At 40.6% G+C, this 26,243-nt stretch overlaps 1 protein-coding gene across 1 annotated transcript in view; it reads right to left on the minus strand.

Moving 5' to 3' along the window:
• adgrb2 (adhesion G protein-coupled receptor B2) overlaps positions 1-26,243 on the minus strand; it is a 232,919-nt gene that overhangs the window by 35,937 nt on the left and 170,739 nt on the right. The window contains exons 18-23 of the mRNA XM_079571360.1: positions 22,129-22,255; positions 8,820-8,923; positions 8,417-8,519; positions 7,650-7,800; positions 4,345-4,414; positions 1,086-1,152 (exon numbers count right to left, since the gene is read on the minus strand). Coding sequence (XP_079427486.1) covers positions 1,086-1,152; positions 4,345-4,414; positions 7,650-7,800; positions 8,417-8,519; positions 8,820-8,923; positions 22,129-22,255 — 622 coding nt within the window. The remainder of the gene's footprint in view (positions 1-1,085; positions 1,153-4,344; positions 4,415-7,649; positions 7,801-8,416; positions 8,520-8,819; positions 8,924-22,128; positions 22,256-26,243) is intronic.

Raw genomic sequence — 26,243 nt, forward strand, 5'->3', positions numbered from 1 at the left:
ATGCACATTCCTGGACAAAAGCACTAAAAATGATACATCTTTGTGTTTAGTTGTTATCATATATATACAGTAGCTTTACTTTCTGCATCCTTTTAGGCACCAGAGTGCTTATAGAAAGTACATTGCATTTCGAAGTTGGACAATTCGTCCCCCAGGCCTCATCGTTTGGCTTGATTTTACTTTGTTAGCAATTATTGCATTAAATATTACAGTGCTGCATTATTGACCCGCAAGGCATATTCATTACACTTTTCCTTCAGCATTATTCTGATCTGGACTTAAAGGACTCATTCGGAGGCGCTGATGTGTTACTCAGTGGGTATTGTAAGAGATTAGTGAGAACAGTTTACAGTTTAGCGCCCAATCCACTCTTATTAAGCCGTGTGCAGGAAGAAAAAAAAAACCCACCCGGGATTCAATTAGCTAATACTAGAAAGAGCCGCGGCAACAGGCAAGCCACAATAAAAGATTACCCTGCCACTGAGATGCAATCAATGCACCAAGTTCAGCCGTGAAACAATGTTGGGAGCTTTTGTGATTCATTCTGTTCATTTTTTAACCATAAATACCGTTTCAATGATACATAGATTTCCATATTATTTACTTTTTATTTTTTCCTGGAACACAGTCAGTTGCTATACTCAGTTGCTATACTCACTCACCTCACATGAAGTCAAACTTAATACTTGTCATTGTCTGCGTGTGGGAAAAATCTCAATAAAAAGTAGTTCAATGTTTATATAAAATTGAAGTTGAGCCACTCTAGAACACGTGCGTATAATATTGACAAAATGTTTGGCTTTTAATAGGCTTAAAAAGCACATGAGACTCAGTACAGACGCTTTGCTCAGATGAATAAAGATTCGGCCTTGTATGTTCAGAGGGATGAGTCAGAGTTAAGAGTCTACAGATAATACTGATAGATTTGGCCGCAGAGCACATCGATTATCGTCGGCGGCAACGCGACCAATACCAAAGTGCTCTCGTCAAGCAGAGTTTATGTCGGTTTCTTTAAAGCATAAAAAAGACATTAAAAAAAAAAGAAGAAAAACGTTACGGCGGGTAGTTATTAAACGCAAACTCACCAGGACAATCACAGCTGCAGGTCCAACAAAGGCGTACAGTAGACCTCCTTCTAGTGACAACCAGCAACTATAGGGGCAGAGACAAAACACAAACAGAATTGAATGTCTTTCCTAACATATAATTGTCCATTGTCTAAAACACAATATGGTCTGCTGCGGCGTTCGGCACAATCAATTACTGTGTTTTCTTCCGGCAAGTAAATAATACCACTGGAACAATTATCCACACTATCTAAAATATATACCCCGAACGCAAACAGTCTGGTGACATTTAATGTGGTGTTGATCACTGTAATGAGTTCAGAAGTGTCCTACGGTGGCGTCGTCGGTGTACATGAAGCCATTCTCTTTACTTAATTGCAGCTAAATAAAACATGAAAAACACATTAGCTCAAAAGCTGAAGCCGCACTGTGCTTACTGAATAAATAAACCAGATGAAAAAGGCGGCTAATGCTTGATAATGATTGAAAAGAAAGGGGATGAGAGCTTGTAACCTAATAAAGCCCTAATGCATGAAAGACCAAATCATTTGAATTGTACTGTGTGTTATATATGTTTTGGATGAATTGGGTTAAAAACAAGTTGAAAGAGGGCATTTATAGCCAGTAGACTAATGCATTTTCTGTTATACCCAACTGTCTACTGGTTTTCAGTCACTAGATTTAAGACAGCACTTCCAAAACGAGTTTATGTTCCACGCTAGAGTGATCATGAAGGTGGTCTGTATGCCAAGACTTCCCTCATGCTGCGGTTTTATCAAATGTATATCGTATATTACACCTAGGTAATTCAAATGTGTATGTGACTTTGTTTTAATTAGGCTTTATTTTCTACATCTAGATCTATGATGAAACCCTAAATAGGATGTTGCCATGGGAATCCAATGGAACAAACATCTCGCTCTGGCAGCCGTGTTGTGATTGTCCTTTTACTCAAGAACACGTGTTAAATAATAGAAGACCGACCGATTCGACTTGTATTATATTGTGTTTAATCGATCGTCTATGTTCCATCCATGCTTAAGCAGAAATCTCCCAAAAAGAATATTGTCACATTTGCAAATTCAAGTCTATGTCCATATGGAACCGCTCAGGTGCAGAGCTCAATATGCTCTACACGCAGATTTAAACACGATAAATAAGGAATACATAATACAAATATGAGAACATGGAGATATAGGTGAGTTTAGATTTATAAGTGCTCAAGTCTTTGAGGCAATAGCCTGGGAATGACATTTCACCCTGATGAGACTAGTCAACCAGTGCCGGCTGATCTTAACGGTCCTTTGGGGCCCACACAGTGTTGGAAGGTCAAGTGGATACTTTGGTGACATGTCATTAAAGGAATAGGCCACCGTTTTTACATACTGAGATATGTTCTTACCTTAGCTTTGACGATTTCTATAGGACCTGTCTGATCTTCCCTATAGCTCCAAAACAGGTCAAGATAGAAGCTACCAAGCTCTTCCACGTTTTCCCTATTTAAATATGGTTATGTGAAGTGTTCCACTACAAAGTATAATTACACAAAATTAAACAATGTGGATTTTCTAAGCGGATAAAAGGGGGGACTATATTTTAAGGCGTAATAATACCAGGAGTAATTTGGCATCCGCACAGTAAAGTGAAGATTACTGCGCAGTAAAGTGAAGATTACTGCGCAGATTTCAAACTACTCCTGGTATTATTACGCCTTACAATATAGTCCCCCCTTTTATCCGATTAGAAAATCCACATTGTTTAATTTTGTGTAATTATACTTTGTAGTGGAACACTTCACGTAACCATATTTAAATAGGGAAAACGTGGAAGAGCTTGGTAGCTTCTATCTTGACCTGTTTTGGAGCTATAGAGGAGAGGGGGAGAGGCTAAATGCTGACGACGTCTGCGCTGTGTTTACGTGACTGAAGGCACGGGTGAAGACCAGACAGGTCCTAAAGAACTCAACAAAGCTAAGGTAAGAACATATCTCAGTATGTAAAAACAGTGGCCTATTCCTTTAAGTGATTTGTGCACGAGGATGAGTATTTTGAACCACATTCTCCGTCTATCTGGGAATCAGTTCAAGGATTTGAGTGTGGGGTGAAATTATCTCTTTATTAGCTTTTGTTATTCGCAGCCTTGTCGAGCAATTGTAGTTGTCTGACTGTGACTTTTAGGGAGACTAGTGAGCAATCCATTGAAAAATCAAGTCTGCTTGATATAAAACATGCACTCATGTCTCACAATATATTACATGCATAAAATCTCTGACATGATTGTGTTCACACTCAAGAATATCAGAGGCCCTTAGCTCGAGTTGTGGATGCTCACACATGTCTGACTGTTATTGAGGGGCCCACAGACACATTCAACTGGAGAAAGTTTCCAGCCTTCTAATGGCCCAGATCTTTCACCCTTAATTTCGGAGTTGATAGAACTGTAATCACCAGGGGCGACAGAAGCATCATCTGCATACATATGAGAGATTATAGTTCTTAAAAACATTGTTTAAGGGTATAAGATACAAGCAAAATAACAAAGGGCCAAGCATTAAGCCTTGGGTGTTGGATAAGTGTCGGATCTACAATCTCTGATGGACAGAGATAGAATTCAAACCAGTTTAAAAGCATGATGGTAAAGTAAAAAATAAATGAATTCTGTAATCAATTCAAGACTAAGACCATTTTTTTTTTTCGAGACAACATTGCAGTTGTAGATTATTTTGAGCAGAGCTATCTCTGTGGTGTGATATCTCCGAAATCCTGACTGGAAGCAATCAAAATAGTCATTTGTATTTCGATATGGGTAACTTGATGGAGGTTCACTTTCTTCAAAATCTTGCTAATGAATGGCAAGTTTGAGCCGATAGCTATCGAGGGTTGTTTGGTCTAACTTTATTATTTGGAGGTGTTTATAATTTGTAGGGTGACTTAGTCGAGACTAAATACATCTTTTAGAATGTCAGTGTGTAGATGGACTATCCATTCAATGTACACAACAGACACCAGCAGTACATTGTTGAATGGGTTAATATCCATGTGCATACTTCAGCAAAAATATGCATTTACGAAGACGGAGGGACCCATTTATCACCTTGTATGAAATCAAAGTTATATCCCTCTTTCTACATAAATATTAATCACAACTTTTCAAATCAGACCAGCACAGTATGGCCATGGTGTGCGCTGTATGTTACCATGGTGATTTCCAGGTAGCAAGCTGCTGAGAAAAACAATATCTATTATAATTCGCAATTGGAGTGAGTGGGGGTACTCACTAGCTCGCGGTTCCATAACCTCTGGCTCTGGTAAAACCCACAGAAACAGCTACAACTAGCGCTGGGAGACCTGCACAGAGAAAGAAGAGGGATTAACATATCAACCAAAACAAACACAAAATTACAATAATATTAATGTGCACAATGAGGCCTGTCCGCCAGAATGTGCTCCAATGTTGAGGCCGCCGTGTGGTTTATCTTATTCAAATGCTAAGCAGCCATGCAATAGTGTGTAACCTGTACATAGGTGGTTGAAAGTGACCGTGTGCTGTGAAGCTGCTCTCTGACACAAAGGGGTAGCCGCGGGACAAAAAAGTGGGCTTCAATCCCAGCCCATCTAGCTCCACAGAGACGACTCATTTTTAGCCCTTCTGTAGATATTTATGCGTCCATTCCCCCCCTGACATCTCCCCTCTTTATCTACGGCACAGATTTATGTAAGCACACACGCAAACCACTGACCTTCATATGCAGCACAGACTTGTCACAGTGGATGAGGCTGCAACACTATCCGAACTGCGCCGCATGTTATTTATACACGTGTACAAATGATCAATTCAAGTCACGCAATAATTACCTCAATCAGCATAGTGTAAATAAGCAGCGTGAATGGGTGTTGCACAGTTGGTGCCGAAAAGTGGGGGAAAAGAAGGAAATGTATGCTGTGGTTGTAACGAGCGGGCTCTGAAAAACTCATGTCATTAACAAGACAGAGATGATGGCGGTAAATGAAAAGCAATTAGGAATAGTCGTCTTAACAATATGGAAAGGGAAGCCGGGCTCGTCTAATGTAACGGGAAAGCTGTAACATTACTATTACCTGGGTGTTTTGTGGTAAGCTTTGTTTTTTTAAAGATAACCAGCAAAGTGGCATATAGAACGTAAGGCCATAAGCGCAACTGCAGCTGCCGTGGCAAGTTGACAGAGCTTTTTTAGCCTATTAATTGTCCGTGAGCGTAAATACTACGCTGACAGAAAAGACAAAGGGAGAGAGGGATATTGTACATCCATGGAGATATTGTTTTCACTCAAACTTGGCTGTACTAATGCTGTTTAAGTGGCGCTAGCCCACAGTTAGCTTTGCCCGTTAGCCTGCTAGCTTCTTCTTCGTGATTCTATTAGTGTGTATTGGTTGAGTTGCAATTGTGGTTTTCTGGTCAGAGACACCAGGGGGAGATGAAAGACCCCCAATCATCCCATTAACACTTGTATTGCCACCACAGAGACTATGAAAAGGATTTATTAAGGTAAACAAAGTTACTTAGTACTGCTTTAACCGAGCGCATTGTATGTAATTTTTTTGTCACTTTTTTTTTTCTTGCTTTTTTGTCATGGAGTCGTTGCTCTTGTCACTCTTTTATCACTTTTTTGTTGTGTTACTGTTGCTTTTCTGGCACGCTTTTGTTGCTTCTTTGTTGCTTCCTTGTTGCTTTTTTTGTCACTCTTTTGTGGCAATTTTCATAGATAACCTTGCTTGTCTGTTGTGTTTTCGTCACCTTTTTGTTGTGTCTTTTGAGTTTTTTTTTCATTGGTTTCCGCTCGTGTTTTTATCACATTTTCGTTGCGTTTTCATCCTCGTTATTTTGAAGCTTTTTTTTTTTCGATAAGCTTTAAATTTGCCCAAAGCCAAACTGGAGAAAATGTGCGGGGGTTAAGAGATTAAAAGAGAGTCATACTTTTTGCAAATATTAATTGTTCTTCTTCCAAGTTAAACGGCAAACTAATATATTTTTTTGATATATACCAGATATCGGCATTTCACAGAATTGACTGCATGCCACGACTCCATTACTTCCATATTGGCTGGTAATACAGTGTATAATGTCCTGAATTGTTTATGAATATATTACCTTTGATAGCCATGATCTTTATACCAAGATGGTCTGTTTTCACTAAGCCAATCTCACAGTGAATCATTTGTTTCCCGGCATCCCACTCGACCCAATGAGTGTGAATTTAGATGAGAATAAGCTCTCCCATCCACCTTGATTGTGTGAGTTTGTGACTGATTGAGGAGCACACAGCTGCGGACACACACTCACACAGAGACCCTATCAAACCCATCTGCGACTATACAGCAATCCATACGTTTCCCCCCCCCCTGTGTATCAGCTAAGGGCATCAGAGCCCTGTCAGATTAAACCGCCGGGATCAATATTCACTGAAACGAATAGACGCTTGTGTGTTGGGTGATTGCAGTCGGTTCTATCTTGGGCTATCTCAATGCGTGTTTACAGTGTTGGTCAGATGTTATCTCGTATTTTGATTATGTTCGAACATCCCGGGCGCTTGTTGCATCATCAGGTCACAGCAGACGAAACCAGAGAGCACAATGTCCTCAAGGAAGAAACGGGACAGCGATAGGGCCTGTATCACAGTTTGCCTTTTTCTTCTTCTTCACCAAATAGAGTCCCTTTTGTTTTTTTTTTATCAAAATACTGAACCATTTTTGTGCACCATTTGAAGATATAAATTCAGCTCCGGTGGTGGTGTCGGGCATGCAGGCTTTTCTCCACACAGGTCATTGAAAAAGATGACCTGCAGATAGATGGGTCTGAGCCGAGTTACAGCCACGACCCCGACAGCAGTAACTAACACTCTTTCTGGTGTCACATTATTATACAGTGAATAAGATTTTTTTTTTTTTTTTTTTGAACAAGGATGTCATGCATGTCTTTGGATGTCATTGCCGACTAGCTACGTATGGTCGAAAATCGAGACAAACTCCATTTCTCCACAATTTTTCAATTCCGAACACACAATTAGGTGATTATATGTTTGCCGTGAAATGCAAATAAAATATCCAAATCTGTATCTAAATTGCCAATTATGTTGTAAACACTGGCATAATCATCAAGTGCCACGTCTTAGGTCATAAAGCCTGACACACTTCCATAAACAGACAATCTGAGCCATCAAAAGACACAAATGCACATAAAACAACAAAGTGAGATGCAAATGAGCGCTGAACAAAATGGGTTATTCGACATTATGCGGCTAACTACTTCGACACGACGACATAATGGTGTTTTGCATTTACATGTAAAGTATGCCAGCCTCACTGTCAATTTGCGCCACGCAACAGTGCCTCAATCAGGATCCAATTCATAACGCGTAATTTGTTATGCAAGTAATCCTGCAGCACACAGTGGCTTTGCATCGACACAGTTTAATAAGTGGCGGCGACAGGCAGGAATTTGAAGACGCTTTCTATGATTTTACAATGAATCGGAGCAAATAAAGACGTGTGTGTTATAACATTGAGGGGTCTGTCATAATGCTGTGATAAATGTGTGAATGCTCACCCCATCCGAGACACAGGAATCTCTTGCGAATAAGTCGTGACCTCAATTTGCCAATGACAGCCAGGTAGGACTGCCACGCCTCTGTCAGCACCCAGCAGAAGGACGCCAAAAAGAAGAAGTGCAAGAAGGCAGCAGTCACGGTACAGAGACCCTAAAAGAAATACAGCCAAAGTGTTAAGTGAAAAACAAAAACAAAACAAAAACTGCAGCTGAAGCCCATACAGACACTGCATTGATTTCCAAAGTGGTGATAATTCAATGCAGTACATACTTGACTTCAACATGCCGCCTCTCACCATTTGGCAGCAAATAAAAGAGTTACATTCACCATCTACAAAACTGACTGATTAAACAGCCCACAAGAAACAATACGAGCATTTTTTCCCTTTTTATTATTTAGGTAAAAATGAATTGTATTGATTGAAGTCCTTTTTTTACACAAATCCCTTGTTTTGCCATCTGTTCAAAAACATCCTGCTCATCCAAAAGCACTGGGCAAAATATCCCAGGCACATGTCATTTGCTGTGGGTTTGTTTTGTTTTTGCAAATCTAAATTCCATTTCAACTCAAGATAAAATCACAACTAAACAAGGTCTTAAAAAGGGTCTACAAAAGATCTACAAATGGAATAAATATCTAATGAATGGGTGGAAACTATGTCTAAATCGAAAAACACCAAAGTGGATTACTAAAGAGCCCAAGTACCACCACAGTTGGAGAACTATCATTTAACAGCCTTTAAACTCAGCGGCTTTGTAGCGCTTACCTTGCCCAGAGTCTGTGATTGTCCCACCAAGATCAATAAGTTGGAGGCCAGAATGGAGAGGCAAAAATTCACCAATATGATGGACCTCTCTGAACGGATGTACCTTAGAGAGGAGAAACAGAACGTTAGTCCAGAGGAAGAAGTATGGCAAATAACAATAAACCCGATATGGAAAAAAAAAAAAAAAAAGACTGTTTAGAAAATGGCATGGTCATTAGCTTAATTTAGCCATCTGCTCGGTGCGTTACCAATATAATTAATTGTGACTCCCCTGCTGCATTTTGGACCATTTGTTGCCATTAAACAACACAGGATTTTTGCAACTGTGGATTTTGCATCACGGCACGACATAAGACTTGGCAACGTCGTCGTCAGTTTGTGTGTAAGAATCGTGTGATCTAACCTCCAAAAGGCAGCGTAGACGAGCAGTAAGATGAGCAGTGCGGTGCAGGAGACGCCACAGCCCACCATGAGGGGCACGGACGGCATGCTGTTGGGACCCATATCCTGAAAGAAACAAAGAAATACATTAAAATACATGCAAATATTATTCAAAGTCAATCAAATAAACGGAGGGAGAAAGCATGGTTTATTGGTTTATTTGGTAGGGACAGTGCACATTAATGAACAAGCCACACCGGATTGTATTTCCATCCGTCGCCCCCAATGCGCACTCTCAAACACACTCTCATTCATTCTGGCCTATTGTACATGTTTTTAGTGGTAGGGGAAACCTGGGTACCCGGAGGAAACCTACGCAGACACAGGGAGAACATGCAAACTCTACACAGAAAGGCCCCGTCCCTGGTGGGAATCGAACCCAGACCCAGCTGTGAAGCACAAGCACTAACCTCTGTACTACCGTGCCACATAGATGCCATTCAAGGCACTAGTACCATCTCGCAAGTATACAGTATCCCAGTACCTAAATGGTAAGTGGTAATGCATGCAAAATATACTGTATACTAGGGCTGCTCGATTATTAAAAAAATAAGTATAGTATGAGAAGTTTGGTGTGCATCTCAAAATAATTCCAATTCATGAAAAAATGAAAGGAAAAACACTGCATGCTAATTAAAAAATAACCAAAGCAAAAAACATTTCAATAAGAAAATGTCCTTGTAGATAACATAAATGGAAGAACTGTAACAGGTTTTCTTTTATTCATTTCTTTTATGTGGAAATAAAATAAGCAACAGTATGATTTTAGGGCCTTTTTTCAATCACAGAGCCATGTACAAAAGTCTATATTAATTTTGTTGACAAATTAGATAGGAAGACAATTTTTGAGGGGATTTTGGATAATTGTGTTTATCTTTGAGTAAGTAAGGTTTGGCAGAAACAATTTTACCATTTTACCAGGTTGTTTTGAGAATGAATGATTGAAAATGGCCTTGGAAGTCCTACGGAGGTAAATTGTCTCTGTGAAAAATAAAAAAACACCATTGTGGGTGGATTTGTTAGCTTCTTTCTTTTTTCTTAAGTGAAATATTTAAAGAACAAACGACAAAAAAATGTTTTGCCACAGTGTTTCCCCTTATACCAATGCTTTTAGGAAGGCGTGTAGGTAAAGTGCTTTTATTGACATATACGATGTACTCTGAAATTGCCTGTATCAGATGGGAGGGCTGACTCTGAGTCGCTGCGACCCTTTGTTGCCATGTGTCAACCTGGCAAGCATGTTTGAGTGTAGAGGAAACTGGAGCACCCGGACGAAACCAACGCAGACTCGGAGAGAACAGGCAAACTCAAAGGCCTGGCCGAGGACTCAAACCTGGACCACTGTGAGGCGTGGGCACTCACTCCTCAGCAGCTATGCCGCGCAATATGGGTCAAGCTAAACTGCATGTTTAGAAGACATGCCCTTGACCATTATTTCTTTGTTGTTTCCTTCAGCTGCCTCATGTGATATTGTCCTAAATTACAGGGTATAGTTTCTCACGTAACTAGAATCTCGAGAGAAGACTGACTTGGATAATGATGTATAATTAAAGTTTAGAGACGCCATTTGTGAAGCATGGAGACTTGTAGTGAGCTCATTGTTCAGTTATACTTATTCTGTCAAGAGGCAAGTCAACAAAGAATCTTACCACACTGAAAGAAGAGCAAAAGTTGATTCCTTAAAATATGAAATATGAAAAGGTTGTTTATAATGTCTTTTTACTAACCATTTTATCTTGTCTTTTGTTCGTGTCTGTTGTGCTTGTTGTTCTGAAGACAGCAACCTGCCCTGGGCCTACATGTGGACTTTGAGGACTCATGTTAATTAATATGCACTGTCCCATCTTAAATAAATAAATAAAATAAATAAAAATAAATAAATAAAGATAGTACGCAGTATGCCCTACTCCACAGTGAGACAATTGACTCTGTGCATTAATTCAGATCATAACAATGCCGCTCAACACGTGTTTCGATCCAGCACACCAAAAAAAAAGCACACAGCTCGTCTCATTTATTAGTTAAGCAAGTACTTGCAACTTTACAGGAATATGATTAAATACACACATTTTAAGTGTTTTGTCTGTTAATAGTTAAGCAGAAAGAAAGTTGAACCAATGAACTGCTGAACTAATGAATAAGATGGTGCTTTTATTTTGGCGTGCTGGATCGAAACAGGAAGTCAGTTCTTGGGCCATGTTGTTATGATTTGAAATTATGCACAGAGTCGATTCATGAATGCATGCAAAGAAAAATACGACGATTTTTCTTTTGCAGAATACACTCAAGATTAGAATCAACAAACAATAAAAAGTTCTAACTTCCTATACAAAATCTAGTTTGAAACACAACACTCAAAAGCAAATCCATGCCCGCAAGTTTGACCATTTCGGTCCGTAATTGCTTATGCACAAGGGTAAAGCACCAGGCTGTAGCACATAATTAAGCAATTTGGGTCACAGCGTACAGTGCACCTCTGCTTTGTAACTCTCCCTTGGGCCGTGAGTGGCTCTCGACCAGACAAATGAAGCTATGTTAAGGGTTTGCCCCCCCCGCTGCGTCACAAATGGGCTTGATGTTTGGCCTTCTCTTAAGTTCTCAATCACCCAATTTAGCTCCATTTACCGCCCGCAGTGGCCAGAGCTTCTTCAATTTCCCAGATTTATCACCACGCACACACCCATCTCGCGAGGTTCCCCTTACTTTGCCGCCGAACACGGGCCATAGGGAAGATAATGGTATGTCTGGAGATGTGACAGGCAATTCGTATAGACGATTCCCAAACAAGGATAGCAGTGAAGGTCAGCAGGTAAAGATGATAGCGAGAAAAGGGAGAATTATGACAGTAAACGTCCAGCGTGACATATTGAGTAAATGTCAGTAAATGGGCTCTTACAGCAGCACATTTGCCAGGAGCAGCCAAATCAAACCATTTCCAAGTGGGTAGTACACAGTAGGCTAAAATTCAAGGCAGTGATACAAACAGAATGATAAGAGAGCCAATGGTTAAATCGGGAAGCAATTGGAAGTGAATAAAAGGAAAATACACTATCTAAGGCTCAGTGGTTTCTTTCACGCAGTGTTTCTTTGACCCATCAAGGAAAGCCATTTCTGCAAAAGCAAAGTGGAACAGACAGGAATGTCAAAATGACACACCAATGCGCTGGGAGGGCAAAACATAATCAAAAGTGCCTCATAAGTAAAGAGTGACCCTCAGAAAACGAGAAGGCAATGGCATGACAAGCTGCTGCGAGGGAGGAATAGAGCGGAGGCGCGCTTCACAGACAGTGTGTGTGTGTGTGTAATGTCAGAGGAAACTATATGCGTTTGAGTGCATTTTCTCTTTGTGGTCTGACCGTTCAAACAGCTGTACTTTATATGGCATAATGAGCAGTGGGTTCTTTTACTTAAATACTAGCAGACAGTGTACTGACTGGTTCACTAATTGTGGACCGTCTGAAATGACAACTGAGCTAAGGGAAGCCAAATACCCAACAGGTTCTGTGACTGAGCGGGACAGTTATACAATCATTAATGTATTTCATTGTAAGATTTAAATCATGCGTAGCTTTAGGTTTCCACACTGACATAAAACCATCATCCATTCATTGACTCCTTCTGTACCTGTTCACAGCAGGCCTGACTATTATTTACTATATTAAAACATCTCAACCCACCACTCTCCGAGGTTATACACGAGAGTAATTGCAACAAGTGGACGGGGTTTGAAGCGTTGAAGACGACGACGATTTAAGGAATAACGCAATTTGCAGTTCTGTTTTCATATTATTGCAAAGAAAACAGCCTTGTTTTGTTTGTCATTATACTGAGATGCGGCTCAGTAATTGTAACACAAAACAAAGCAGAATGACAGTCGTGTGTCCTGTTTCATAACAATGCCACAATTACCATGATATTGCACTTTTGGTTTTAGCATCTCCATTCTGTTACGCTACTGTGCTGACAAGTGAGATACAATACACATAAGAGTTAATTCAATCAGTAATCTAAAAAATACAAACTGCAGACAACACGATTGGAATTTGATAATAGTCATGAAGTTGACGAATGAACTATGCAATTAAACACACGCGATCTTAAATAAGACCTACAGCACATGTTTGACAGAAAAGCAAATAGCTCATATGATGAATGCATAAATGAAGTGCATCGGACGCATTTCCATTGTAAGACTCATAACAAACAATCAGCAGGATTGCGCTCACTGTTTTGTTAAGGCAATCCGTGAAAAAATCCATTCCATATCGCGTGACTAACTGAAACAAATAACACATTTTAATTCAATAAATATTCACATTAATGCATTGACCCCCAGCTCTGCATCGTGTGCAACAGTGTGCTCTTGCTTGCTATAGATTATGCGCTTGCAATGAGATGGTCATTTCACAAGGAATTATAAAATAAATAGTAATAAGACATCAGTATGAAACATGTGAGTAAAAACTGTGTCTGTGTGTGGACAGAGAGACAGTGTGCTCTGCTTCTCTGTATCCTCTGACCACACTCCCCTGGGCAGCCGGCTACCATGTGATGGAGAAGATAGCTATTTTCAGCCTAGGAAGTTTAACCTACTTATCTGCTCTCGCCAACAATCCTCCCCCCTCCCCCTCCCACCTATCCTCCTACCAATTTCTCTGTGAATCCCCACCCGGCGCTTTTCAGCTCTCATTGTGTAGCGGGGGGTCTATGCCTCGGCTGGCTATGGGGATATGATGGGGATTTTCGGGAGTGATCTAAGTAATTATGGCTCTTTTAAAAGGAGAGCAGCGGAGTACTACAGCGGCGTGCGCAGCGTGCAGGCTCCGCGTGTGAATGAAATGGTGTAATGCCCTGTTTATTCACAGTTTAGCTGTGTTTTTGGCGAGATGGAGCGAACAAAAGATATTCTAGCTTGCCTAAGGACGAAAGTAATGACGTGTTTATGTGAAAAATGCATAGACTAACGGCAAATTCTTCATTTTTCACACAAACATTTGGAAAACCTTAGCATAAAAAACGGTCAAATAAGTTAACCTTGAAACTTTTGCAGTTTCCAAGGACTAGTCAAAAGTGTAATAGTTCAGCTCTCTCACGGTTCGGTTCACGGTGCAGGATCCATGGTTCGGTACATCACGGTGCAAGTGCGATATAAATGGCTATATAAAAGTCAGTTTTGAAATAAAATAGCCTAAATGCTCATTATAAGGCAGTTAGCCTATTTGTAATTTTATAAATAAATTGACAATACTTTCCAATTTTTCAAAGCTGTTTTTCCAATAAAATGTGCCCCTGAGCTCACAATACTAAACAAAATAGAAAACATAGTGCTCTATATTATGGAAAAAAAGCAGCTTAGTGCGGACCATGTGCTCGTAAAAGTTTCAGTTTCGGTTTCCATAGGGAGTTAAAGCAGCAGCTCATTTGTGGCTTGTGATTGGGCTGTTCCTAGACGACATTCTGTTTGTACTTTTTTGGAAACAAAGTTTTGAAGCGGAGTATGACCAAGATTGGATCTTACGCATTTCTCAGCGGCATCATTGCGCAGGGCACTGGATCTATAGGTACTACCATCAGCAGGAGAAATCTTTGCAAAGGCATGCAGATTCCATGTGTTGATGTCACTTTGCCTGCAGCCTTCAATTTAGCGGTACGTGATGATGACACACATTCGCTCTGTTTAGGTGCAAGCACTTCTGACACGCACCACGGAGCTTAAATATTAACACATTTAGACTCAAACTTGCACCGTCACTTTAGTACAGTTCATGTCGTCAGATTTCTGCACTTTTGGCACCATGGCACTGTTCCTACTTATCAACAATTTAAGCTAAAATAAATTCATAAAAAAACACCACTTTGATGAGTGGTGGACTCAAAGTTAGGGATTTTCCAAGAACAGGATCTACTCTGTTTTGCTTTGAAAATTCAGGCACAGGAAACCACAACACGCACTTAAAAGTGCAGTTTGCACTATAGGGAAAAGCACCAGGAATGTCAAATAGTGCATATGCATTAGATACAGTACTGAAGGGAAGGGAAAATACAACTGACTGTATTTAACTGTATTTAGCCTTAGCCATCCGTAAACTCCTAAACTTCCCTACATGTACGTCTGGGTTTGATCTCAGTGGCCGCGTTACATCGGCTGAATTTCAACCTACCATTCAGCGAGCGGGGGAGGCGGGTGTTGTAGGTGACGTCAAGCATTTGCTGGTGGTAGTTTGGCAATGGTGGGGGATACGAAAGTAAAGGAAGCTCTTCAGTCCGTTCTGGCTCGGCTCCCAAATATCCAGATATTGAAATTGAAGTCTTGGAATGTGCAAGGAATGCCGACGAGAGCATAGCTGACAGCTGCTTCACTCACTCGGGCGCATCACATACTTCACGTCACGAAACGCTAGCGAAAATCAGTAAATTCAATGGAGTTCACCCCTCCCATCTGATAACGGAGCTCAATTGTGAAGTTCCAGACCCTTGTATGCAATGAGTACGAGGGTATGGTAAAACCAGGCTAGTATTGAACCATACAACTTAAAACATACTCACTTTTTCCGGCCTTGTAAAAAACATAAGTTGCTGAGTGGAATATTGGGCCTTTAAGCTGGCAGTCGTATGAATACTTTTTCATTGCACAAATAAACAACTTTAGAGTCAGTCAGTAGAAAATCACTTTGCAAAATTTAGCAGTAAAGCTTTAGCTTCCTGTAATGTGCTCGATAAAAGTTGCCAATTCATTTTTTTTATTTTTATATGAATACAGCCCACAGTGTAGAGCCATTTCAAAGTGTGAAACGGGTTGCTGGGTGATTTCACAGTCTAACATGTCAAAGCAGACGCAGCATGACCAGAGTGAAAAAAGTTGCAATATTCATAGTTCCTAAAACCCCCAAGTATCATTTAAAGTGAATATTTACAAAGCAAATCATTAACCTCGCGTGACTCTTTGTTACTTAGGGCGCCTGCATTTACTGTAAAATAAGATTCACAGATCCAAATGATCGGACCGGCTCCTCGTAAATCTGTACATCTCGGATATTTACTAACAGTTGTCAGCATATTTGCATGAGCTAACCTTGTCCAACTGCTTCACCAAAGTCATAGATACTCCGCTGAAATACTGCCTCCTTGAGATTGCCCCGTAAATTACCGAAAATATGAGCTGCCATCGTACACCGGCTCCATCATCCCCTCTTGCACTTCTATCAACCATTTTGGACATTAATAGCGGGAATAATAGACTGTGGCGAAGCTGGATTTTTGAGGTGGCGGCGTGCACTGATGACAAGAGAGGAAACACAACTCGATCCATCTGAAGTGGGCCAAATCATTTACCAGTGACGAATGATTTAGTGGCGAAACAGACATCACATTTACACACGGGCGCGCGCACACACGGACACATACTCCGGTGTACGGGAATTGACTGATGGAGGTAACAGAGAAGCGCCCCCCTTTTGCCAAAGCGTGCTGTGTGATTTTTCTCCACCCAACAAGAGCACATGGCTGAAAATGGGGGGGCCGGCTCGTGCACCGTGGCTGGCGCAAGGTCTCAGGTGCAGATGGAAAGCATGGAGAAGTGGAAATTGTATTATGGTTCTCTGCTCGGGCAAGCACAAGTCACAAATCGTCAGCCTCCTAGCATAATTGCCTGGGTACATTTTATTTTTTGGGGGGGGCAAATTGAGATTTTTGCCTCATTCCACTCTACAAACACTGATGTATCATTGGCTATTTCCTCAGCCAGAAAACGACCAATGACCAATTCCTGTCATTTTAATGAGGGGTTCGAAGAGTTAAATTACACTGGTTCATAAATATGGAGGAACAGGCCACCGTTATTACATACTGAGATATGTTTTTACCTGAGCTTAGACGAGTTGATACTTATTTGTCTTGTCTTTGTGTGCGCTCTCAGTCACGCAAAAAGGCTAAAGATGTTGTTAGCATTTGGCCTCTCCCACTGTATTCCTATAGCTCCGAACGGGGTTGAAGTTGGACGCTACTACGCTCTTCCACGGTCACGCACAAAGACCAGACAGGTACGTATAAACTCGTCTAAGCTCAGGAAAGAACATATCTCAGTATGGAAGAACTATATGCCCTCAGTCAGGCAAAAAGATTAAAGATGTTGTTGGCATTTGGCCTTTCCCAATGTATTCCTATGGCTCCAAACAGGGTTGAAGTTGGAAGCTACCACGCTCTTCCACAGGCACGCACAAAGACCAGACAGGTACGCATCAACTCGTCGAAGCTCAGGTTAGAACATATCACAGTATGGAAAAATGGTGGCCTGTTCCTTTAAGCTACTGACCTAGGAGGCAAATGAAATGACTGTATGAAAAGATCATCTAAAAAGCACTTACAGATAGTTACTCTGTCGGTGTTATTTTATCAGGTCATTGAGAAAAAATTTAAAAATGAGAAGAATTTAGAGTGAGAGGAGGGAAGATTACTGATTGCAGTCTCGATATGTGCCAGATCTGACTGACTATAGGACAGCTTCACCCAGAGAATGATTTTTCTGCACAAACATTCTTAAGCCCGGGAGACAAAAATGTGACTGGTGGCAAAATGTGTCTTATTGTAGTTTCAGCCTTGGTGAAATGTGCTTATCATAAAATTCACTTGGAGCAATAGATGAGCGCAGAGGGGGAGACCTATAGTTGAAACGCTATGGCTCATTAGTGTCTACCATGGGGACCAAAGCTAGTTCTATGCAAGCTATAAAGAAAATGGAAGATGAGATATGAAATATGAAAAACAAGTACAATAAATATTTCACATTCTACCTACAGGCATCCAGCAGGCCGTCAGTCAGGAAGCTGAACGTTCCCCCTCCCGCCCTATGCTGCCCCTTATTGTGTCCATATACATAGTTTAAGATAGAGGTGGAGGGCAGGTAAGAATTCCATGGCAGTAACTATGGTAACAGCCTGGGCCAATTCACATGAAACAAAAACCGTCCCAAAGTTCATAGTCCTCCCTTCCTGCACATTTGAACTATGGTCCTCATAAAGGCGTCCAAAAGTAGAGACAATGGTCTGTAGAAAGGACTTTCAGCTGAAAAAATAATAAGTCAGGCTTGTGAATTCAATCACTGTCAAATAATGATCAGGGAAAACATTTGGACTGTTTCTCTATGGAAATTTCTTTAAAAAACATGTTTTTCTCCCATTGAGTTGTATTGGTCCCTGCCCTCCAACTGAAATGGAATTTGATCTATTGACAATAAAGGAACTGAACTGGGGATATAATGTTTTACAATATACAATATACACTAAATCAGGATCCAGCTGTACAATGTAAGTCAAAGACGAAACGTTTCATTCATGCCAAGATGGTATAGACTACTTGAGAAACATTGCAGCATAAGATATTCATATGTTTCCCCCATTCAGCATCAGAAAATAAAATAATATGAAATATACAAATTTTCACATGACAATCTGATAGAAAGTAGAAAGTGAAGAGTACCGTATTTCTCCGACCTACGAGAATGCAAACAAAGCATTTGAATGTAGCGTATGGTTGAATAGTGGCTGCACTCCTGCCCACCTCATAGTAACAGTTGTCTCAGGGCAACTCGGCAGCAGTCCAATGGCATAGCGTGCCTCTCAAATCTTATTTCGTAACCCATATGCAGCATAATGTAGACTGTAGCTAAGCAAGAGCAGTCATCCATTGTAAATGAGATGCCTCGGGCTCGCTCATTACTAACTGAATATGAAACTTAAGTGGTTTAAGTAACATGCCACTTCCAAATAAAAGTTACAAACTGCCGAGAACACAAACAGCACAACACAAATGTGAATCACTGTTTTCTCAAAATGAACTAATAACTAAGTTCCTGTGCTATCTTTAGAATTCTTTTCAATTACATTTGTGTCATATATGTGTTTTTTTTATTTTATTTTTTAGTATCGAGGAGTGGGCGGGGGGGGTGAGGATACGATCGCGGCATCGTATTTCCCGTTTCAAGCCAAGCCAATACAGCAGGAATTACACGTCCATTCTTCAACTTGAGGACCATAATGTTAAATTGACTTTTATGAAGCCAATATCTGCTCAACTCCAAATCCCATGATCCCTGTGAGCCGTACCCGGGCAATGAGTCTGGACATTTTTGCGGGACTTTCTATTCTCGCAATTGTCATTTTGGGAACGGGGCGCTTGGGTTTATTGTTTAGCTTCATGACCTCACTCAATCACCTCTGTTCCGCCCAAACGACATCTTGCATCCGACAACCACACATGCCCACACACACGGACACACACACACACGCACGCACATTCTCACATGCACAGGGAAATCTCAAAGGCTATAGAAAGTAAACAGGATTAAACTCGCTATCCCTGGCTACACTGTAAATGGCTCGTAATGGCAGAGCTGCTACTAAATCCCTCCATCTCTTTCTGTCTCCCCCCCCCCCCTACACACATACACACACACATTTTTTTTTCTATTAAACATGGAGGTTAATCCTGGGCTCCCCTTGTCCCTGGTGCTGCGGCCCCGGATAAGCTGTCAGAGCCGGGCCTCTGATACTGCGCTCTCTTCCAGTAGTCGCACAGCCCAAGTGAGTAAACCAAGAGAGAGGACGCTTGTAGCCAAAACTCCCCTCAGTGATTTGCTTTAAAAAAAAGAAGGAAAAAAAAAACAAAACTTGTTTACGCAACCTTGTCAGATATAACGGAAACACACCGCGCCTTGCTTAAGCGCGCCGACAGAATTACACGCACAAATAGCGCTGCAAGATGCTGAAGGACATGTATTTACTTGGCATTAGCGTGGCATGCACATTCTGGCTTTGAAATCTCTTTTTATTTTTCTTACCAGTCCAGTACTTCAAAGATGGCAACAATTTCAAAACATAATCCGTATTCATAACAGCCGTCAATCCCTAGTTGAACCTGTTGCAAATGGCCACCATAAACATAGCAAATAGCCTAAGTGCATTTTAAAGGGGACATGCCGCGCTGTGTTGTAAGAGGACTGAAGCCAATCCAAAAAACTTTAGAGAGTTTAAATCCGGCAATTTGTCTGTGTAACTTGGTGCTTGTTAGAAGTGGAATGACTCATGGTGCATCGTATGGCTGATTAAAGAGTGTTTATATATGGTTACGTCAAATAGCAACAGCGCATTGTGCCACTCCAACCTGAGAGCCATTGACATACACACACTGACCCATTCTGTGGAAACGGGTCTATAGTGGCAGGCTGAAGCAGAGTGATGAATCGCTAATGACTGCACTTCTAACAGATGTCACCAAAGTCAATGTCTCTTTCCCTATTAGTTCTCTTTCACTCTACATGCGTGCTGCGCTGAGAGAAAAGTCAATAGTATATTCAGCCAGACGGGAAGTCATAGATACCAAAAATAGCTGCAGGACTGACTCGCTCAACTTTTAGGTCAAAACCATTTTTTTTTTTTCTTCATGCAATGGCCACTGTAGTGTATTCTTTTTTCCTAATTCCAAATCAAGCTAGCATGTCAACTTATTCTAGCTTTGAGGGTTAAAATGATGAACAAATATTTTTGCACCTAAAGCAGTGACCTTAGATTGACCCTATTTACATATAAAAACAGAGTAATAGACAATATAATGAGCATGCTCTAACGTGGATTCACTTTTTATGCATCAGAAGATTATTACATTTATAATGTGCATAATTCATGAATGAAAATACATAAATAATAAAAAAAAAAAAGACAGATGAATCTTGGCATGGGCTTGACACTAATGGTTGCCGTGGTAATGACAGGCCTGAAGTAAAAACTGTGAAGAAAACTGAGAATTTGGAAAATCTGCTGTAATTTCACAGCTGCAATAATTAGCGGTTAGGATTTATTCCTGCTAAGTGACAGCTCCCATTCACGGGCAGACGCACTCACTGATGTGGAATAAAAAAGAGCGGAATCGAGAGCCTAGTTAAGAATTTCAACTCTGTTGAAGTGATTGGGAATACACGGAAACTTTTTGATTAACTTGGCCATAGAATAGTTTTTCCATTCTGAATTTTTTAATACAGGGCCTTTTGTAATTAAAGGCACATCACTTATTATGTTTTCATATTACATTGTAATGGCCCACTTCAATATTTGCCATTTCAATACTTCTGTTCGAAAAGCAAATTGATTAGAATGTTATGTTTATAAAAACACAAAAACAAACACAGACAATAAAGTCCTAAATTTGCCTCAGTGTAATCTATTTAATAGAGACCCTGTTAAAAATGAACAAACTATTGAAATTGGTAAAAATGTTTTGGGCTAATTCATGAGTCCAATCTCTGGCAACATTTATCAACAAAGCTACTGATCTATCCTTTGTAAATCACCACTGCAGCATAATGATTTACAAAGGATACATCAGTGCACCACTTGCACACACATTCTTTATAAACCTATTTCAATTTGGTTCTGGCATCAAGTGCTTCAGCAACTTTCACAAATTAAATTTCTCCGTGTTTTATTCAACCTCCACTTTTTATTGTGCACTAAGTTCAAAAAGCATCGACCGATTAATCCTGGGACTGCAATCGGCAACACTTGACAGGGCAAAGGACAGGACATGACTAGACAGGTAAAAGTTAATATCCTCAGTGGAAATGCAGCGCTCATGTACGGCACAGCAATACAACTGGATTAAACGCTGGATTAACATATCAGAGGATGCCAAGTCAAATGTCAGATGCGTTGGACGCACAGTCGCACAACAGCACAAGACCGCGCAATGTATCAGAACAGGCTTCAGCTCGAACGCCTTCTTTAATCATGTCACGTCACAACACACACTGCAACAACTATTTACAGATCGAGAGCTGTGGGCGAACCGCGATTCAACGAGAACTCTGCATCCTTCGTTCTCCTTCGCGCATTTCCATTTGCCTGGGTAAAAAAAAAAGTTGTTGCCTGACCTTTTGGAAGTTTGAGCCGACGCAGACTGACAGCCAAATCAACATAATTTAAAGGCACACAATGAGGCAGTGATTAAAACCGCTAGCCCAAAAGTTTCACGCGTAAGACAATGAAGACAGACAGCTCATATTTCAACTCCTTGAGCAAGAGCAGCATCAGTCAAAGCAAGTGCGCTCGCAAAGACAACAAATGGCAACCCACATCACGGCAAAATCCATCTGACAGGCAACACGTCTAAATTTAAAACCGCAGTAACTCCTCTGATGTAGCCCCTGGTAGTGGTTGCCTTGTTAGACCCTCTCGCCAAGACTCCTAAGAGATTGTTAGGCGATGGGTAGTTGTGTGACTCACCGGGTCTTTAGCTTGCTGCGCTAACACGGCGTAGGTGGAGATGCGGCTGCACAGGCATTTGGTGTGGACAGCGGTGGAGGCTTGCGTTTGGCAGCCCTCTGTGCCCCAGTTTTCTGCGCCAGCTTCCCTGGAGGTGGGGAGAAGAGGGAGAGACGGGGGTGTCAACTGGGATGCTGGAAGGGGGAGAGAGCCAATTACACACCAACACAGTAGTAGCGTGCATGAGAAAGGAACTGTACATTGTTTACTGCACAAATAAGAGTGGCAAATACATAAATACGTAATACAGAGGAAATCAATTCAACTTGTACAAAGATGCGCTGTCAGTCCAGAGCCAGGACATGGTATTTATACAGACTGTATAAGATCAATGGTGTGACCAATGATGTAATGGTCAAAGTAGTCTTACATTGTTGAGATACAAAGATGAAATGCACAGATACAGCAGATACATAAGGCACCATGGACAAGGGCATCTCTATAGATTAGATGACTGTTTATCCAAAGAACAAATGAAGTTATCTAGAAGGAGCAAATGAGGTAACGCTCACTGAATATAGGTCACTGTATGTAATGGTCAAATGTCCATAAAGCATATGTGACATGATGAGAGGAATAAACAGTTAATGGCTCAGATTTCTATAACAGAACAAATTGGTGTTGGGATAAAAATGGATTGTCCAGCCCGTTCCTAGTCTACTTTGCATTTTGTCACCCAAGCAACCACACCCGGCACTCATTTTGAAGATTACACTAAAATTTACAACGCTCACTAAATGATCACATACTGAGTTTAGAACAAGATGTTTCAGCAGACCGTTAAGTTTAATGCGGGGCCCTTTGGTTTCTTCCTATAGGTTTGACAGGCATAAATCAACTGGCTTGCTGACAGATACTTAACTCGACTGGCATTAAAAGACAATGTCACCCCCACTTGTTGCGTGTTTTGCACCCTAAACACTTCCATCCCAACCACGCTCATTTATTTCTGCCTTCACTTCCCACAGCCTTTGTCTTTGATGCGTTTCTCCTTGAAGCAACTGCGAACTTTAAGCCAACAAAAGTATGGCTACGAGCAGGCAGGACAGATTCATTAAAATGACCAATAGCTCTGATATTGAGTGAACAATTGGGGATTTTTTTTTTTTTTCCTCCCCTTTTTCCTTCCTTTCTTTCCGCGACCCTTAACCGCAAATGCTCACAGTTTTCGGGCCGAGTGCTGAGATTGATCAATAAAATTCTAATTGGACTAATTATGCTGGCAGCTCGCTCTACACATTACCCTTCACTATAACCCCGACAATACAGTTCAGAGCTCGACCACCAGAGAGGAGAGGAAACGTTATGGAGGACCTGCTTTATAATCGGTCACTGAGACATGGCGGGGTTTAAAAGGGCTTCTTAATGATAGATCCCTCAAGGAGACTTTGAGAAGACAGTTCAGCCATGTACCACACTTAATTCACACATATGTAAAAGGATATCAAATGAAGTCTTAATGTGGTAGAGCTTGAGTTAATTTTGATCGTAGTTGAAGAAGACAAACTAGGTCATTTGATGAATGGTTTGTATGTTTTCAAGGTTGGAAGTAGCGGTTATAAAATCAAATCAACCCTATGGGGGCTGCATGCAGGGGAAGGGTGAAATGTGTTTTATTTCTTTTTAATAGTAAATATGAAATTCTACAATTAGCTTTGAATCCTTCTCGTAGTCCCTCTGGGGTAATACAAGTGTTAATGGGATGATTAGGGGGTCTTTCATCTCCCCTGGTGTCTCTGGCCAGAAAACCACCATTGCAACTTTCCCAGCCTCCAGGTCGGAGCCGCTATACCCACTAATGGAATCACGAAGAAGAAGCTAACAGGCTAGCGGGCAAAGCTATCTGCGGGCTAGCGCCACTTCAGCAGTATTTACAACCAAGTTTGAGTGAAAAAAAAAAGTATCTTCAATGTGCCATTGAGTTGTGGCACAATGTACAATATCCCTCTCTCCCTTTGTTTACTGTCAGCGGAGTATTTACTCTCACGGACAATTAATGAGTAAAAAACCCTGCAACTTCCTATAACACCTGCAGTGGCGCTTATGGCCTCCAGGAGCATGAGTTACTTAGTTTGGCTTTAAGAACTGAGAATGCTCACATCACTGAAAATAGAGACTTGGGAATCATACAATGATGCTCTGTCCATTTACATCAAATGCTCCTCTAAACTTATCACCATAAAGCTCTTATAACACCTGCAATACTAGACAAACTACAAATCTTCTCTAAAACAGTTTGAACCATTGACGGCCTTTACTGACGATCTTCCCTGACAATCGACAAAACATTTATAACAGCAATTCACACAAAATCATGTATATTTTTCAGTAACCTGTTCTCCATCTGTGAGATCAATAAAGTGTCATCTTAACAAACCAGTCAGACATAAACCCTTTGACGGCTGTGAATGACACAAATGTTCCATGTGGATTCCCAAAGGCGGGATATCCTTGCATCTAGGGTAGCTCTACAAACACACTCTCAATTACAGCACAGAGTGCGTCACAGAGGAGACATGCGATTTCCTCACAATCATCTCCCTGTGACACTTCAAAGACCGTGCGGTGCGTCAGAGTTCTCAAGCCCTGACAGCTTGTCAGGTAACGCCATGCTGAAATGCGATTAATGCTATATGTACAGGCAACAATCAATATGATCTTTTTACACAAGATGAAAGCAAGTCATTTATATTTTTGTTGGATATGACAAATTATACTTTTTTATGATTATGGGTCATTGAGGATTTTAGAAACTGTGGAATTCAAGTATGAAATGATCCGGAATTGTTTTATAATGCAAGTGCAGTTGCAAATACAGTATGTGTGATAAGGGGCAGTAGCAGCAGAATGGAAAATAGAAAAGTAGCTGTAGCACAATAGCTGTTTATACCGTATTTTCCGGACTATAAGTTGCACTTTTTATTGTTGTTTTTTTCTTCATAGGCATTTTTTGGCTAGTATACTTTTTTAGGCTAGTGTGTCTTATACTCCGGAGAGATGTATAGTCCGGAAAATACGGTAATCTTTGACACATTTACTGTAGTAGTATTGTATTAGGACTGTATTGGTGGTTGAGGCAGTAAAATGATCACATCCATATATTTTAGCTCACAAAAGAGAAGTTCTTTAACCGATCCTGCACCTGAAACGACGGTCTACTCTTTATGTCCAGGCTTAGTTGTAGCTGTTAGTGGAATTCCAAACCATTACTTGATGTGTATTGATCCAGTGTTCACAGCAAACACAGCTGCTATATTACTACATATATAAAATGTTAGCTTTATCCGCAAGGGTGTTGAATAAACATTTCATTTTGATACAAATTTAACCTTTACAGTGTGTTTTTGCATAGACTTATCTCTCAGGGCAGCCAGATGCAAAAGCAGGTACAGTATATGATACGTTATAGTGTAATGTATAATATAGTTCTAATGAAGAAGGAGATGAAGTAGAAAAATGTACCAAAATGTTGTCGATAACACATTTTATGATGCTTTTAAATACATTTCATACAAAGCCTCTTGAAGTAGTGTAATTTCTGATGCTTAAATTGTCCCCGGAGCGCACAGACTACAAAAGGTGGGATTTCTAACAGAACAATAGTGGCTATTCGTTCCTTCCTTATTGCTTGTAAAATGATGTTCCAGCTGTTAGGACAAATGAGAAAAACACTTCCCGGACAACGGCGTAAATTGACCTTTTGTGCCCACTGAGAATAAATTGGCACTGAGTGTTGACAGAAAGGCCAATGCTTTGAAAACCAATTGCAACCCTCCGAGGGAAACAAAAAAAAGGTTAAACATGCTTTGAATTTATAAAAGACGCAGGACACTGACAAAAAGGCACCATCATTTTCCATCAATGTAAATTCACTGTTAAGCATTTCAAGCCATTATTACAAGAAAATGTGTTGTTGTACATTGATGCGATAACGATTTACATTAGGGGCTAATTTAGCTGCTGGCATTGCTGTCAACGCTGATTTATGAGATGACCGGCTTCTAAACACAGGATTTGGTGTACAGTACCAGTGCCTCAACTATTCTTTTAAAAAGAATAATAATAATTTGTAGGCC

Source organism: Gobius niger (assembly GCF_951799975.1).
Source record: "Gobius niger genome assembly, chromosome: 14".
NCBI classification, from domain to species: domain Eukaryota; kingdom Metazoa; phylum Chordata; class Actinopteri; order Gobiiformes; family Gobiidae; genus Gobius; species Gobius niger.